The sequence below is a fragment of the Alosa pseudoharengus genome, unplaced genomic scaffold, assembly GCF_046254945.1.
Source record: "Alosa pseudoharengus isolate Yale_2024_CS ecotype anadromous, Long Island Sound unplaced genomic scaffold, YU_APseudo_1.1 YU_APseudo_1.1_scf_22, whole genome shotgun sequence".
NCBI classification, from domain to species: Eukaryota; Metazoa; Chordata; class Actinopteri; order Clupeiformes; family Clupeidae; genus Alosa; species Alosa pseudoharengus.
The window spans coordinates 28857518-28875017 of NW_027468680.1; the positions used below are offsets into that span (position 1 = coordinate 28857518).

Sequence of the window (17500 nt, forward strand, 5' to 3'; positions counted from 1 at the left end):
CACGCACACAATTTGGTGCTGTGCCCCTGCACACACACAAAGAGAGAGAGAGAGAGAGAGCTATGTGAACATGAGTGCGCACACACACACACACACACAAAGATAGAGAGAGTGAGAACTATGTGAACATTAGTGCATGCGCACACACACGCAAACACACGCGCACACACACACACACACACACACACACACACACACACAGAGAGAGAGAGAGAGAGAGAGAGCTATGTGGACTTGAGTGTGCACACACCAGATGGACTGAAATAATGTCGACAATAACAGCATTTCACTGCTCTGTAAGTCATTTAGCAGCTCTTAATTAGTGTACCAGAGCCCAGTGCTAATTGAAAGTTTCCCACATGGCCATGCGCCGTGCCCAGAGCGGCTCGGCTGTTCCCATGGTGATACAGGAGAAAGCGGAGATGACTGACAGCGGGGAACGCAGCCGTGCAGGATGAGAGGATGCAAAAGAAGAAAAAAGAAGAAAAAAAAACAACACGGAAAAAAAACTGCAGGCAAATGAAGGAGGAGAGCGAGCAGGCACCATCTCAAGCACATTTACTGAGCCGTGTCATCTTTGATATGTCGGGGCAGTCTGCTGGAGGATTAATGTGATTTACATGGGCCGGGTCCAGCTCCCTCACTCACAGAACACCAAAGCCAGACAACAGACACACACCAGTCCTTAACACAATTTACCAAAGCTGGAGGCATTCACAAAATGATGACAGATTAAATGATCACAGATGATTGAATAAAAATACTTTTTTCATTATAACAAGAGTGAGACAGAGAAGTAGACACACCTGACAAGACCAAACACCGAGTGTTACATTACATGAGTGTTACATTGGCCGTGTGTGTGTGTGTGTGTTTAATTGCTGTATTTGTTATATACACATCGTTTCCAGTTCATGTGTGCGCAGGTGCATAACTCAAGCCTCTCATCTGTGTGATAAGGGTCGGCATGAGTCAGGTCCAGGAAGCTCAGCTGTCACGACAGTGGCAGCACTCACGCAAGAGGAAATGCCACGTCCGGGGACATCTTGTGCGGTCACATAGATGTGACACCAGGTGAGCCATAGATGTGACACCAATTACCCAATCCACTAGAGCTCAATGAATATGTGATACCCCTGAAGAGATAATACTTTAAATCTGTGAGCTCTGATTGATTTTAGGATGTATTGTGAGCGAAATACATCTCAATATAAATAACAAGTCAATAAACAGCCCTCTAATTTATAAGGTACATTTGACCAAAGCTTTGATGATTTTGCATTTGTTACAAATTCCCTACACCATGAGCCTGCCTGAGACATCAACCTACCCATTAAATATCATACTCAATGCTAAAAAACTACTATTCACACAACTAAACAGGTGCCAGAGCGCACAGGCTCATCCAACAACTGAAGTGTACACTGTCTCCTTTTTACCCAATATGTTTTTGCTAATCCCTTTCACTTCCATTTGGATACAAATGGATATAAATGTGTGTGTGGTGTGTGTGTGCACGTGTGTGTGCATGTGGAAAAAAGGTAAAAGTAGAACTATGAACAGGTCTTTAAAAATGGAGATGGTGTGTAGTTCATGTAAATTATTTAGGGTGGCTGCAAGGCAGAGACAGCACACTCAGGGGATACTGACCAGTGCTGACCAATGGAGCTGGAGAATAGGCCATCATTCTATATGCACACAAACACATGTGCACACACACACACACAAATATGCACAAACGCACGCACACACAGGTGGGTGAGAAAAATCTATGTCTGCCAGCAAATCACCCGTTTTCATATTGGATATGGTACAAGAGGATATATGTCTATTAGATCTAACTATTATATTATATTATATATTACTACTGAAATACTATATACGATATATGGTCTTTTGGGTCCCCCACCGTCGACTTCAAAGCAGCGCTGCCTGGAAGGCACTAGAGTTAGGCAAGGGTTAGGGTTAGGTTCAGAGTTAGGGTTAGATATGGCAGCGCTGCCGATGGTGGGGGCCCAAAAGACCATCAAACATCTTATACTATAAATCTAACTATTATAACTTAACTATATATCTAACTATTATATCTAAAATCTCGATTTCATGCTAAAGGTCTAGGCCTCTTGACAAGTAATGGACTAGCTGCTGACAAAAAAACTCAGATAGATAAATAAATCATACAATTAAATCCCAAATGTCTAAACAATTTGGCAAACTTCAAGAGTGATGTTTTTGGGAGTAGAAGGCTGCTTATGATTTATTTTCTGAAACCTTATGCACCTATACAATATAATACATTTGCCTATATGACTGTCAAAATAGTGATCTTAAAAAAGGTGTAGCCAGACTACAACTGAAAATAGCATGAAGTGAGTGCTGCTTTTTACTGGGACTATTATGCATTATTTCTGGCTCTCTAAATAATTTTGGCACTGGAGCTGTGGGCGTGCGTGTCATTTTGGGGAAAATACAGTCACTTGCTGTTTATTGCCTCTGAAAAAAAACGAGATGCTTGGCATGCAGTTTATTTATCGTGCATGAATGAACTACAGTAAGCATGTCGCACTTATTAACAGACATCCACCAAAATATACAGTTATAATGTTCCATTTGTTTCTTTGGGACAAAAGCCACATAAATAAGCGCAGCAAATACGCATGTCTTCCTGGAGTTAACAGAATTTTTCAAGTCTGAGACGGTCAGTATGTTGCACAATGTTCCTTCACAGGTTCTTTCTGAGTCCTGTTTGTCCCTGTCAGCAATGGAATGTGGGTATCACTGCGTGATGCGCGTATGCTGCTTCCCCTGCTTCCCCATTCCTCTGCAGCAGCATCCGACGTCGGTGATTTACGCACTGCAACCTCAAGAGACTGAAGCTCCATGAGCTCAAGTTCGTGTTTGGCAGCGGTCTCTAGCACCTTCTGCTTATTGTAGTAGATGACGAAGTTGTTGATGATGGGGTGAATTGGCAACGCGATGGCGATTACCCCGCACAGGAAGCTGATGGCAGCGTTACACCTGCCCAATGTAGTTTTCGGATAGATGTCTCCATATCCAACGGTCGTCATGGTGATGATAGCCCACCAGAAAGACTGGGGAATGCTCTTGAACAGGGTTTCTGGGTGACTCTGTTCCATGGTGTATGCCAGAGCGGAAAACACAAAGATTCCTATCCCCATGTACATGAGCAACAGACCCAATTCTTTGAAGCTTCTTTTCAGCGCATAGGTGAGAGTTTGCAGCCCTGAAGAATGGCGCGCAAGCTTGAAGATTCGCGCAATGCGCATTATGCGCAGTGCCTGGACTGCCTGTTGCACGTTGGCCAGCTCCATCATTGCAGTGCCCAGGTATGTCAGGATCAACACTACATAGAAGGGCATTATGGCTAAAAAGTCAACTACATTCATAAAGGCGAGCGCAAAGCGCACTTTATTTGGCGATGAAATGAAGCGAAGCACATACTCCACCGTGAACCAGCCAATGCAGACCGTCTCAATGGCATCCACAGTCGGATGTTCAACGAGATTTCCCTCGACGTCCTCCACTTGAAGGTCTGGAATAGTCCCTAAACACATTACCACAGAGGATACAAGAATAAATAAAAAAGATACAATGGCGATTACGCGAGCGGGATATGAGGACTCGGGCTTTTCCATCAGTTTCCACAGGAACTTTTGGTAACGCTGAGAACGGCTCAGTGCTGGGTCCCCCTCAAGATCATCCAGGATAAGTTTAACTTTGTCGGCGATTTCAGCTAACTCTTCCTCTTTCTCGCTTAAACTGTACTTGCAGCATTCATCCAAGTAATTCAAGTCAATTTTCCAAAACTCCATCTCCTTTATAAAACAGATGGGACAAATGCCTCTTTTCATGTGGATCTCGTCAAAATAGTAGACCTCGATTATACATTTGAAAGAATCAGGGTCTCTGTCAAAGTAGAATTCCTTTTTACTGGGGTCGTAGTCATCGCAAAGGCCCGAAATCACATCAAAACTTTGAGTCGAGAGGTTCACCAACTCCGCCAACCGACTCTCCGGATAACGATTTAACAATTCCCCACATAACACCACCCTTACACCGCCGATGTTGACGGCAATTTCCGTGTCCTCGCTCGCTTCAGACGTTTTGCAGTTCGCATATCGCGGTTTAGGTAAAGTCCACATGGCGCTTTTCAGTCTCTTGACAGTCAAGAATGGTCACCAAAACGTTGAAGAGATGTTTTTGGTAGTTTCACCGGAGACTTATGAGCATAATAATAATAAAAAATAAACATAACAAAATGCCTTCAAAGAAAACGTCTAAGAAGAATAAGTGTTTTAAACAGACTCAGACAACAAAGTCAATGGAAGAGTACATTTAATCCTGATAAGGTGTAAGAGCGCGCGCTTCCGACGCCGCGCAACACCAGTTTATTATCCAGTAACAGGTCTCTCTCTCCTCCCCCCCTTACTCACCATATACTCGTCCCTCTTTCCCTCCTCCCGCCGCAGTTAAAGTAGTTGATTTATTCAGTCTGGCTCTATGCGCATAACCAAGGAATGCAGGATAGTCTATACATACAGGAAACAATTTAAATATAATCACCATTCCAAGGACAAACACGATTGTAAAGTTATATTTGAAAACTATTGTACTGGAAGAGTGCGATCTCGTGTAGGCCTATTGATGGCAAAAGTGTAGGCTATGTAGATGCTATGATTAGGAAACCATATTCACAGCGGCGAGATCAGGCAGCGTTACTGCTACTTCAACAGCATTTAAAAACAGTAGTGGACTTGTTATTGAGGGCAACACCACGCCTGTTCGCTCAAATTGCGCCATCCGCTGGCTCATCAGAAGCTATGCGGCAAAACTGAGTGCAATACATTAATGATTATTGAACATCCGATTTCGTTCGTATTTCTCGTCCTTTAAATATATATAAAAAATATCCTTAATTACCTTTCGCCAAAATAGTCACCTCCAGGGTACAAATACCTGAAATACTTTTGCGTTGAACTATTTTCTGATGGGGAAGGTTTTTACCAATGCTGCTCCCTGTGTACATTGTCCAGCACGTCCCCAGTCTAACCTTGCTCGGTGCACATCTGACTGAAAGCAGTGTGATTACAGTGTTCTTGAGCAGAACATATGTAGAGTGTCCATACCGGCCCTGTGCTAGAGTACAGGCCTAAGCACAGACATCTCCCCACTCCACTGGCTGCTACGTTGTGCTATACTTTAGATTTCATATTGATTGAAGATCAATAAAAGTTCTATTCTTCTATTCGACAAACCCACACACCATCAACATTCCTAGTAAAGAAAATCTCCTGTTTGTCTCTGTGTTCACTTCTCTTTAGATACATGTTTGAATCATACTGCTCATAGCCAGCTGTCTCATTAACTAATATCCTGGAGCGATTCAAACACTAATTAATTAGATGAGTGGTGAAGTGAATGACATATGCACATTAGGTGTTAAAACACTACCAGGATTGAAGAGGTCTACTTATTACAAAGGCAATGAAGTTCATGTTGTCATGTCATGCTGCACAGCCCATTAGGTCACACCAACTCAGTTGGGAATAAAATGCTTGGAGCGCATTTAGGAAAGCATTATTTAATTTTATAGTCATGGACACTTACTATGGACACAAAAGTCTTGTGGGTCAGAGTGCAAAGCACCCATATTTCTCAAAAACCAAAACATTTCAAAGACAGACCCCACATTCCAAAACAAACTTTCATCCGGTCTCTCCAATGATCTGGGTGGGCCTCCTGCCAAGCTCATTATAAATACAGACCATGATAAACCAGGGCAGTCCTCTTAGTGACACCTGTCAGAAGAGTCGCCCTGAGTGCTCATCGATCATCCAAACTGGAAGCAAGTGCATGGCGGAGGAGGCTGAACTTTGGTGGCAGGAGCCATATTTTAAAAAAAGAAACCGCAACAGGCCATAGTCCATCTCACCCCATGGAGCCAGGTCACATTTTAGCACTTCCACATTCACATCTCTCTCCCTTTAACACACACACACATGCACACCCAACCACATGTGCACGCACACACACAGGCACACACACAGACACGCACGCACGCACGCACGCACGCACGCACACGCACACACGCACACACACACACACACACACCACTTTGTACAGGAGCTTTCTCTCTAGCAGGACAGGGGTGAGTAGGCCCATGCTCTTGTGGTCGTGCCGTTTCTGAGGACCCATAGTCTGCATGGGGTTAAATAAATAGTCTGGGGGGGAGGGCACAGGCAGACAGACTTCGCCCCTCTAACCGGAACCTTTACTTCACCAGACCTATCTTCTTGGCCTCAGTTTCATAAATCAGCAGCCGCCACATTTTCACTATGAAGACCTCAGCTTCCTCATCCAGCACCTTTAAAGAGACCACAGACAGTAACAGTATTAATCAATGTTGTCATCATACACATGAAATACACATGATTTGTATTCATGTTTAAAAACTAATGGAACTGAATGAGTTAAGGACTCACCATGGCAACATCATCGAGTATAGTTTGTGGGGTGCTGTGCGCCATCACCTGTGAAGCAGGGCAACACATTACACATCCATAGGGCATGACACAGTACTCACAATGCCAGTCACTGGAAACAGGACTGAATAAGATTGACTAATTATTCATTAATAATTAACTAATAATAAATCACTAATTATTTTTGTCAGTCACTCTCATTCTAACCTTGGAGCACACAAAGTCAACCAGAGTGGCCTCCTCCTCGCCAATGTACTCGATGATCTTCTTGTTGATCCATGGCCTAATTCGCCGCTCCATTAGAGTCTGTGGGGGAAACACAACGCACTCAATCAGAAGCCAATTCCACTGCGCCAGCTTGTGCACATGTTAGCAGAGCGCTGTGGGCAGCCTCACCGAGTCTACTATGGACCAGTCCAGTGGGTAGGAGAAGAGCTCCGTCTTGGCCGTGGGGATCTTCTCGATCAGGCTCTTGATGTGCCGGCGCTTCTCTTCGCTGTTGGCGCCGCCCTTGGTCGCGCTCACGTCCAGGCCGTCCAGTCCCAGGTTGCCGCCGCGGTCGTCCTCGCCGTAGTCCAGCGGCACCAGCTTGCGCTTGCGGGGCGCCTCCGATTCCTCTTCCTCATCGAATCGGTTGAAGACGCTGTCCACTGTCGCAAGCTTCTTGCGCTTGACCACGTGTGGCTGACCAGGGCTGCCTGCGGCTCCTGATGAACAGACAAGAGGAAAGGGTCACAGGGTCACACTCCCCCCAGCATCGCTCACAGTGTTGTATCAGGCTCTCCACAACTCCATTTCTCAGCTTCTCAGCTGATAAGAATCTTTCTGGCAAAGCTTATCTGATGCCGACTTGTCGTCACACGACTAGTTTAAAGATTAAGAGTTCATAGCTGAACACCCAAGATAACGGCACTGAGCTTTCACATTTCACTGGCCAGAGGATGTGCGATTTTGCAATTACCACAGAGGATTTGTCTATTTTGTCCTTTTTCTAACTTGAGTTGGTTCCTAGAATAATTTTGTAAAGAATTAGTGATTTTTTTTTCATTAACTTTGCCTTTGAGACAATTCTCAAATGAATACAGCATTTATCGACCATGCAGTAAGCCTGCTGTCCCATGAGTGCTCCTCTCACCTAGCTTGAGGCTGAGGCCGATCTTTGGCCGGTGCTCCTCAGTAGGCTGGGCTTCCGGCGAGTTCTCATGGGGGATGATGATGCCGCAGGGCGACTCGTTGCCGGGTGTGAGGGGTGTGCCATTGCCACTGGCGGAGGAGATGGACGGCGCCGAGGTGATTGGCCGGAGCGTGGGCTTCAGACAGGGCTTGACCTCGGAAGCATCCTCCTCCTCCTCCTCCTCCTCCTCCTCCTCGCCGACGTCTTCCTCCTCGTCCGGCCCATCGTCTACATCCTCGTCATCTGCAGACCGGTGGTCAGAACGCGGAGGGGCAGCCCGCTCGCCTGCAGACCGGTGCTCGCGTTCACGCTCTCGTTCACGCTCGCGTTCTCGGTCCCTTTCCCGGTCGCGGTCCCTGTCGCGGTCTCGTTCTCGCTCGCGCTGCTCCCTGTGGCCGCGCTCCCTGGGCGCCTCCTCGGGCTCCTCGGGCTTCGGGGGAGGCTGCCGCCGCTGCTCTGCCTCACGCTCCATCTGCACACGGACCAGAGGCCTCAGTCAAACTAGAATCCAATGCTGCAAGATGCTGAAAAAATTATGCCACATTCCCGCCCTCTAATCATCAGAAACAGAGTATCTGCTATGTGCTGCCATAAGACAGTTGTTTTAACAATGGATATCTAAACACACAGGGTGGCTGTACCACATCCAATGAAAGTATTAGCCTGAAGCTACACTTGAACAGGCTTCGACTTCGGCAACGTATGATGGCTTGCAGGCAGAACACAACAATGGGCCAACTACTGTATGCCGAGAGTCAAGTGTTCATTCACTTTCTAACACCTCATCATTCCTACTGTTGATGCATTTAAGACAAGATTAATCTTATGTTTTGGTATCCAATAATAAGCTTTTAATAAAATAACACTATTGAATGTAAACCTACTCCATCCAAAATGTTCTCTTAAAGCATCTACCTAATTCACACAGCACATCTTAGGGTGTAAACTGCATTAGGAGAGTGCCTCCGTTGTACCCACCCTCTGGAGCTCAGCATCAGGGTCTGGATGTCCCTCAGCCAGCAACCTCTGCCGGATCTCCTCGTGCTCTTCCTTCTCTCGCTTACGGTCCCGCTCGTCCAGCTCCTGCTCCTTCTCGCGGTCCCTCGTGCGCTTCTGAAGAGCACTCCCCCTGGTGGACAAGTTAGGGAACAGGTCAACTTCATGTCATTTCCACTTTTCTTGACAACATTACGGTTCTATGCAGATCTTCTCCACTTACAGAACATCTTTAGATGCCAAAGCTGATAGGTAAGGAAGTCTCAAAAAGATTCTTTAACAAACTCATCATTAGTGTTTTTAATAAATCTTTGAATATTTGTTTGGCCAAATTCAAGTTTTTTTGATTATCAAACTGATCATCCTCTCTTGGTAACTGTATGTCAACTACACTGGGAAAAGTTGACAAAATAGACCCTTAAATCAATCTCTTCCTGTACAATTCCCATCATAGCTACATTGACTATAGACTGGAACATTGCTGTGGCCATAGGTCTTGGTTATTCACAAACAACTTAAGCTCAAAGCCCAATGAGTGGACCAACCTGTAGTATTTTGGGTCGTCCCGATCATCGTCGTAATCCTCCAAAAACTCCTTCAGCCGTTTGGCCTCTTTAGCCTGAGGGGTCACATGGATAAAATGGCACCCAGACACAAAAGGAAATAGGTATCTGTATCAAGACGTACCACAGTCTTGGTACTTGATCAAATACATACACGTATGTGTGATTTTTCTTACCATTTCTCGACGTCGCTCGTCTTCTCTTTCAGCATCTTTGCTGTAATCCCGCGCTTTTTTCCTCTCCCTGATCTCCCAGTTCTTCAGCCGCTGTAGGATCACAGGTCACACTGTTCATTTGGCATGTCTCCAAAGTGCACATCCAGTGAACACTCTGAACTCCCCAGTGGACTTATCTGTACAGATGTCCTATTCAACTCCAAGCTTTTTACCCTTCAGTGCTCCATTTATATATATATGCAGTTCACATGGACAAATAAGCATATACCAGTAACAATAATACTTCATGGTGAAACTACTTTCTTTCTACACCCATGAGCTGGCCTCCAATCATTTTCTTAGGCTGACTATTTTAGCCATAAACCCTGCTTTTGTCCTTGGGGTTGGGTAATAGAAAGTTGAAAGGGTATAAAAAGTACCTCTTGGTAGGCGGCCTCCTTCTCCCTGAGCTTCCTCTCAAGTTTCCGCCGTTCGTACGCCTCCTCCTCATCCTCCTCCCGGTCTCTCTTCTTCTCTTCCCGGTTACGCTCCCTTGAGAACAAACGGAAGACGGAGATGACATCAACGTTTCCATCACAAAGACGGACAGATGCTACACCCTCAGGGTAGTTCAAGGGCTGTCTACGCATCTGAAACCCTAAAGGCTTCCATCAGAAGTTTCTTCAGACTATGGATTCTACTGCACTTTGCCTCAAAGGGTTTTGCCAGGCCGAAACTGTCCGATCAAAGTTGTAGTTTTTTAGCCCTCGCAAACTGAAAACAACCTTGAGATTCTAAAAAAGTAAATACAACTTGAGAAACTATACAAGTTCTTCTATCTAGGGAAACAAACTTAAACTATTTCAGCGGGTAGACTGCACTTGTGTTGCTGAGAGCAACAAAAGGCAAAGCAGATGTTCGTGTTGTTAAGGGCCGGTCCAACAGGACTCACTTTTGCGTCTGTGCTGCAGCACTCACCTGGACCTGCTGCGGTCACGGCTCCGGTCGCGGCTCCTCTCCTCGCGCTCCCTCTCCCTCTCGCGCTCCCTCTCCTTGTTCCTCTCCCACTCCCTGTCGCGGTCTCGGTCTCGCTCGCGCTCCCGCTCGCGCTCCTTCTCCCGCTCCTTGAGTCGCTCGCGCTCGCGCTCCTTCTCGCGCTCGCGGTCCCTCCGCTCGCGCTCCCGCTCGCGCTCCTTGTCCCGCTCACGCCGCTCGCGCTCCAGCTCCAGCCGCTCCTTCTCCTTCTCCTCCTCCAGTTTCTGTCAGGGAGCCAGCAAAGAGTACAGGGGAACACGCACAGCAGTTTAGCCTGACGCGCCACAAGACGGCTGACCAGCTCTGGGAGCTCAGAGAACCAAACAAGAGGATACAATAATGTGTCACTGGGTTTTTTTTTATTTTTTTTTAAAGAAAATTAAACATTTTATTGAAAGTGGTTTACAGTCTCAATTACTTATTTACAGCCAACACGTTCACAGGCAGGCAAACACACACACACACACACTCTCTCTATTGAATGATGACAGATGCTCCCTGGGAGGCCATCTGCTCAGCTTCATAAGGTGGTGCAAACCACTGGAAGTACATGAAAACAAAGGGAGGAAGCTGCCACCAGTCACATGTATGTGTGAGCAACTCTCAAAGAATTAGGCTGCTATCTGCTACCCATCAAGCAAATACCTGGTTACACAATGGTATGCATGCAAATGGAAATTAACACCAGAATGCTACTACTGAGCCCCTGTGGGTCACTCCTATAATGGTATGCCATCTAATGCCCTTGTCTCTATGGCCTTTCCTTGAGAGTTTTATTTAACTGGGTAGCAGTTGTTTGTTTTTCCATGACTATATCTCTGCCATCTACAGAATCCAGCCTACCATACACAACAGCAATAGACACACAGATACTGGAAACCACTTTGCGTCCACACCAAAACATCCACATATATAAACTGGTTGGATGACAGATACAAACAAGTAAACACATTTCCTAAATAGAACTGGACAAATGGACAAAATGTTAACAATCTTTAAGTACCTAGAAGTAGAGGAAAGCAAAGAGAAGCGTTTCAGTCACTGGAGCAAGAAAACAGCTGCTTCTGCATGAAACTAGTGGTTTGGGACTTACAGACGGCGAACTACGGATTCAGCGCTTCACTGCATTTTACTGGCCTATATGCTAGGCCTAGAAGGAAGAGCAGGTCAAACCATTCACAAACCATTCGTCACACGCACGGCTGGGTACACAAAAGTGAACCCTACCACTAACCATCCAAGTCTATGGAAAAAGTGCACACATAGAAATGACCTAGATTAAGGGAGGAAGAGAACACTGGGCACACATTTTAACAGTCAGTGTGTAGGAGCACTTCATGTCCAGGTTATGTTTTGCTTTGTTTTGTTCTTAAAGATGGAAATACACATTTGAAAATCATATAAGAAGCAGTCTTACCCAGACAGAGTCTTCAGGTGGTTCGCCAGAATCCAGGACCAACATCAAACACAGAGAGAGAAACTCACCAGCCAAGCCAAAGAGCCCCCAACTCACGGGAACTTTTAGAAAAGACCTCATACATACACAAGGTTGACTCTCTACTCCCATGTTCCATAAATAAAGGTCCAAAACGACCAGAGGAGAGAGTTGAGGGGTCTTATGTCAGGGAGGTGAGAAGAAGGAAGCGGGGAAAAGCGGCAAAAAAAAAGGACAGAAAGACAAACACAGGGACAGAAAATGCCATAGGCCACTCTTACTCTAATACTGCAATCCCTCCGTATGGCCATGTTTGGACTTACCTCCTTAGTGAGACTTCAGGGGAGAACTAAAACACTGAATGCCAGTAATGTTGTTATAATAATGTTCATATTTCCTGTTGCACTGATTAAAGGCCCCATTTTTTTTTACAAATGCTTCATCATCTGTATTCTTAATATGGTATGACCATTCAGTTCTGCATGTTTAGTCTCTTGAACTTAAGATCATAAGCATTTTAACAGTAACATTTATCTTTCAAACTGTACACTATGACAATGGACTAGCAATATCTGGCTGTCGTAGAAGACTAATGAGATGTCGTATGATGACTGATCAGACTGCAAATGCAGCATCTCTCTGATTAATGGACCTTATTCTTCAACTTCCTTGAGCAAATGGGAACAGACTGCTCATTTTTAGCACTGCCACTGGGTAATGTATAAACCCCTCCATCACAGAGGGCCACAGATGCCAGGTCTTCACATAAACTAACACAGAATGGGACGAGCCATCAGGATAAAACAAGTCTGAGCCATCTACACTGCACTGATGAATCATTGTTCTAAGAAGCATGTGGACACTGAAAAGCTCAAAAAGAAAAAGGACAAAATAGAACAAACAGAGACGTAAATAAATAAGACAGAGAGGGGAGAGTGGAAAGTAAAGATAAATGACACAGGAGACGTACAGTGGTCTTACCGGTCAAGTCTTCAGAACACCAGCGTGCTGTGGGGGGGCGCCCCCTACTCTAGCACAGACTGCAGGCAAAATGGCCGCAGTGGTTATTTAGCTATCCCCACCAAATAGTTAGCAATTACTCAAAATGGGGGGAAATTATGTAAAAAAACACTTCATGAGGAAGGACCCGCAATGGTTCACTAAGCTCTTGGCCGATGACCAATACAGCCCCTACACGACCATGAATACTGAGTAATCAACACAACACTAGCGGGAGGGAAAATCCCAGTCAGAAGTACCACTGCCTTCCCGGGGCTTTGAGGCAGCTGCTGTTCATAAAGGAGGCCCGTAAGCCAGTTGCCCCATTAGCAGATCCTCCAGAAGGGGGCGCCCAAGACGTGTAAAGAAGAAAAAGAAGCTCATACTTACATCCTATCCACGCAACTTTTTCCAAAGCTCTGAGATTCATCTTGCTTTAGTCACCATATGATCTCTATCATAATGGTGGGGTTTAATGAATAGATTAGCTTTAAGGGAAGTTTACATAATATCCATGCACTTTTGTGTTTTGAATTGGTCCTACTCTACATTTTTCTCTTTACCCCCATACGGACATGACGTGAGATTTACGAGATGGTAATCTCAATCTACTTCAGAACTTTCAAAAGTATGGATGCATATAACCCAATAGAATGTTGTGTAAAGGTAATGAAGAGTGATTAATCTACTTCATCTCTTGTATTTCAAATCCAAAATTGTCACTACACTACTTCAAACAGTTGACTATTTCTGCACTGTTGTGATTAAGATTGTGATTATACTAATCAAGGCAACACACAATTGGGCAATCAATGTTCAAACAGCCCAAGGCCAAATATAAAAATACAAAGACATAACTGTTACCTTGTGAGTGTCTCTGAACTTGCTGATCTCTCTGGATATTAAGTCTCTTTTGTCCTCCTCCATTTCGATGGCATTGATATCCTCCTAGGACAGAAACAAAGTAAACAGACTGAAAAGGGCTAACATACTTCAGAGTGAAGAGTTTAAGACTTTAAAAGAATAGAGATTAGAAACAAACCCTGCCGTCGTCACAGGATCCATTCAATCACATCAACATATAACAATTACCAATACACTGCATTCAATAAGGAATATTACAATGTTAGCATACTACCATTTCAATTAAGTGAATACATAAAAGTTTGTACATAAAAACCGTCTCTGTGTTCCGTTACATCATAGCTAGTGCAAGATAGTCTTAACTAAATGAATGGCATGTGGTGGTACAGAGTGATAATGTTACCTCCTCTTTCTTCTCTTTCCGCTTCTTGCGGGGGTGTGAGTCCGAGTCCTGAGAGGGGGCATTGAGCTCACTGGAGTACTCACGAATTAGGCCTTCGATTGCCCCTTTCACGGTCTGGTCCCGGCGCTTTGTCTCTTCATCCAAACTCTCCTCTTCATCGTCCTCGTCTTTTGTACTATCCTCAGGCTTTGCTGCCTGTCAAGAGATCATGGAAATATGTGGAAAGACAAGGTTAAAGCCCGAGATCTGGACAAAAAGAACCCATGGGTAAATAAGCCTAGGGGGACAAAAATTATTAACTCTTTTCTAAGCGCAACTGGTTCCAAAAAGTACCTTAAACATCAAGCTGTAGTTTTGCCGTTGTTCCTCTTGCTAAACTAGTGAAGCAAGCAGCTTATACCATTGGAATCAACTATCAGGGAGTACACATACTGAGATGATATTTGTGATCATCTACGATTGGCAATGCATACAGTATCTGCATGTTACGAAAGCAGTTCTGCATAAAAAGAGTGCTATGATACTAAATGCAATGAACCGTGAGTGAGTTTGGATTAGTGTTACTAAATTGGGAACCATCTGAATTAAAATGGCATTGTAGAAAAGAAAAAATCACAGGAAAAAATACAATAGACAGATTACACACCCCATTGGCATTTCTTTTCTTGGCCTTCCACTCGTCCAGCTGGGCCTTGGTCTTGGCGTCGACCTTCACCAGCAGCTTCTTGTCCCCGATCTGCAGCTCGTGGAGCAGCCGCAGGGCCCGGAGGGTGGACTCAGGTTCCTTGTACTCACAGAACCCAAACGCTTGAGGGGAGAGGAGAAGGGAGAGCGGGTAAGAGAGTCAGTCATGTGCCCGGGACAGATGCCGTTTGTGCTTACTAACTAGTGTGATGGACACGCGATGGTGAGGGAACAAAATGTGAGGGAAAGTGGGCGGGCTTTGGACTAAGAGCAGGAACGAGGATAAGTGTGGTTTGAGAAGGCATTCAAAGACAAAAAAAACATCTGGGTTCTTTCTCTCGCTCTCCCTCTCAGGCCAAACCCTGTGCAAGCAGCATGCTCCACAAGTCCTACAGTACAGCCTCCCACCTTTCACATAGGCCTTCCCAGCATGCATCTTCTTGGATCACAGTAGCTCTGCTTGGTTGTAGGGACACCAGTGGGGTGGGGCCATTTGGAGGATGGTGAATTGTAATGATGGGGAGGGGTGGTAAGTATATCAGAAATGGTTTTACCTGTTTTGTTTTTACCTTGAAGTTTTCCAGAGGCTCCCTGGACTCTTTTCCAGCTGAGAACCAGGCCACACTTCTGTGATGACAAAACATATAAAAGTCCGGTCAATAAGTTCACCAAGCATAGTTGATGTGACATAAAGCGATTAATGAATATGCCAAGCCCTTGCAGCAGTCTTCACTCACCGATAGAAGCTGTCGGACAAGCATGTCTGAAGCTTTTTCTGAAATGTTTCCCACAAACACTGTGGTGGTTGGGCCACCAGTGGTGGCAGTAGTGTTGGTGTTGTTACTACTGTCCTCTGTCCCCTTGGCTTGTGTTGTGATGGCCTCCTTCCTTACCACTGTTGGCTTCTGTGTCACAGATACTGTGGAGGGGACCAGTACCTACAGCCACCCATCCAAAACACAAAAATTCATAGATTTTGTATTAGCTATCGGTGTCTACTAGACTTACATCTCTCAAGTGTGCACAACTGCATCACTAAGCCAAGTTTATGACAGACAGCAACATTGCACTGTGGCTTACCGTTGGTGCAGGCGTCATTATGCCCATGTGAACTGGAATCATTGGAGCTCCTTCAACATGGAACAACAAAAGGTCAAAGTGACTTCCGTTAAGGGCAACAAATGACAGATTGCCGAGCCATTTCGAACTTTCACACAACAATGATTTACTATAAAATTCAAACCCTCATTGTACTCATAGTCATTTATACTACAAAGCATTTTAAATTAATCAGAACTGTTACCCCAAATGTTTTCTTAACAAACACCTCAGATTATCAAAAGATGTTCCTTTACTTACCTGGAGGCACTGTGGGAGGATACCCTCCAAATTGTGGAGGGGGGATACCAGGAGGCAGCTGGGGAATCCGATTTAGGTGAGGGGGGTACGACATATCGGTGGAAAGGTACCTAATGTAACGTTAAACATTTCCGTTAGGACAAAATGGCACTGCAAATCGGCCTGTTAAAGTAATCAGCTACGTTAACAACCAAGCTATTAGCTATTGGTGTATTGACAAACGTTGTGTTTTTGGCTAGTTAACAAGCTGACAATGGAATTGACCTACAAAAGTATCTTGCATCAATTAGCTAATTTTAAGTTACTGATTATATATAAAATGCGGTTTATTGGCGTTTCCCAACTGTAACGTTAACGTTAACCTGGGAATCGAATAGCAGCTACTACAATTTTTACCAGGCCAACTGGGTATTGATGCTGCAAAGCTTAACAGCGTTGACTGAGTTAAACACAATGTTATCCGTCAACTCAAACCAGCATTACTTAACAATAACTGTTTAGCTTAATTTCGCTCAAAGGATTTCAACCAAGCTATCCATTACACAGTAGTAAGTTATGTTAGCTGTCAAATAAACAATACTCAGGTCGAACAACTTTGCTATCCAAAGTATGGTAGCACCACTAGCACTACATGAACTGCCCATTTTTTGGCCATAATTGTGTGTGTGCCACTGTCGCCAAGTGCACCGCCATTAGTCTAACGTTATGGTTCAGTCACGTTAACATAATACTAGCTAACGTTAACTCTTCGGCTACCAAACTGGCACCAACTATCCATATTAGCAAGGCTAGCTAGCAGGGAGCTAATGTTAGCTAATAGCAAGAAACAATTAAGCTTACCCTCGTTTCCCTTTATTTCAGGATTATTTCACCCAGAATCCCTTGATAACGTAGTAACATATACCTATTAATAACTAATAAGATGAAATACTAATAAGAAATCCCCAAAGAAACGTTAGGATATTATACGCCGGTCAATTAGCAGTATGCGCATGTATGAGGCACATAATAAGATGGACGAATGTGAGCTGACTTGCAGCAGTAGCAGCGTTCTAGCGCAAGGTACTCTGGGATAGAGACGAACAAAAAAGATAATGTGTGTAGTTTTACCACCAGGTGGCGACCGATTGCCACATAATCTTGACATAATCTGAGCCGTATATAGATGCGGTTCTGACCTGGTTTGAGCTGTTTGATATTATATTATCGCAAGCCTGGAGCACCACGCTACAGCCAAAAGTTGCTTGTTGTTTGGGCTGTTCAACGAACAGCATGCTGCTGTTCAATGTGACATTAGGCGTAATCAATGAACTGATTGAATTTCACTTAG

At 44.7% G+C, this 17500-nt stretch overlaps 2 protein-coding genes across 3 annotated transcripts; both read right to left on the reverse strand.

The window, feature by feature from the left end:
• Positions 1–2699: 2699 nt before the first annotated feature.
• On the reverse strand, positions 2700–4163 carry kcnf1b (potassium voltage-gated channel, subfamily F, member 1b). Its single transcript, XM_076299812.1, has one exon. The coding sequence runs from the start codon at positions 4161–4163 to the stop codon at positions 2700–2702; it is 1464 nt and encodes a 487-aa protein (XP_076155927.1).
• A 1423-nt stretch (positions 4164–5586) lies between these two features.
• Positions 5587–17194, reverse strand: rbm25a (RNA binding motif protein 25a). 2 transcript variants are annotated; one of them, XM_076299611.1, is made up of 18 exons: positions 17011–17194; positions 16171–16280; positions 15892–15941; positions 15549–15749; positions 15381–15438; positions 14774–14934; positions 14128–14322; positions 13725–13808; positions 10370–10650; positions 9832–9943; positions 9413–9502; positions 9219–9292; positions 8656–8806; positions 7639–8149; positions 6900–7210; positions 6711–6809; positions 6504–6551; positions 5587–6385 (listed from the first exon to the last, which is right to left on the reverse strand). In XM_076299611.1, the coding sequence occupies exons 2-18, from the start codon at positions 16262–16264 to the stop codon at positions 6293–6295; spliced, it is 2613 nt and encodes an 870-aa protein (XP_076155726.1). In that variant the 5' UTR covers positions 16265–16280; positions 17011–17194; the 3' UTR covers positions 5587–6292. The 2 variants fall into 2 exon arrangements, with proteins under 2 accessions (XP_076155726.1, XP_076155725.1); XM_076299610.1 differs by having other exon boundaries at positions 15366–15438.
• Positions 17195–17500: the final 306 nt, after the last annotated feature.

Coding starts and splice junctions, on each gene's coding strand:
- kcnf1b (XM_076299812.1), bottom strand. CDS start 4,163: ATGTGGACTTTACCTAAACCGCGATATGCGAACTGCAAAACGTCTGAA.
- rbm25a (XM_076299610.1), bottom strand. CDS start 16,264: ATGTCGTACCCCCCTCACCTAAATCGGATTCCCCAGCTGCCTCCTGGT. Junction 10,651..13,724: donor AGTTCAGAGACACTCACAAG/GTAACAGTTATG, acceptor GCTCCCTGACAG/AAACTGGAGGAGGAGAAGGA. Junction 6,810..6,899: donor ACTGGTCCATAGTAGACTCG/GTGAGGCTGCCC, acceptor TTTCCCCCACAG/ACTCTAATGGAGCGGCGAAT.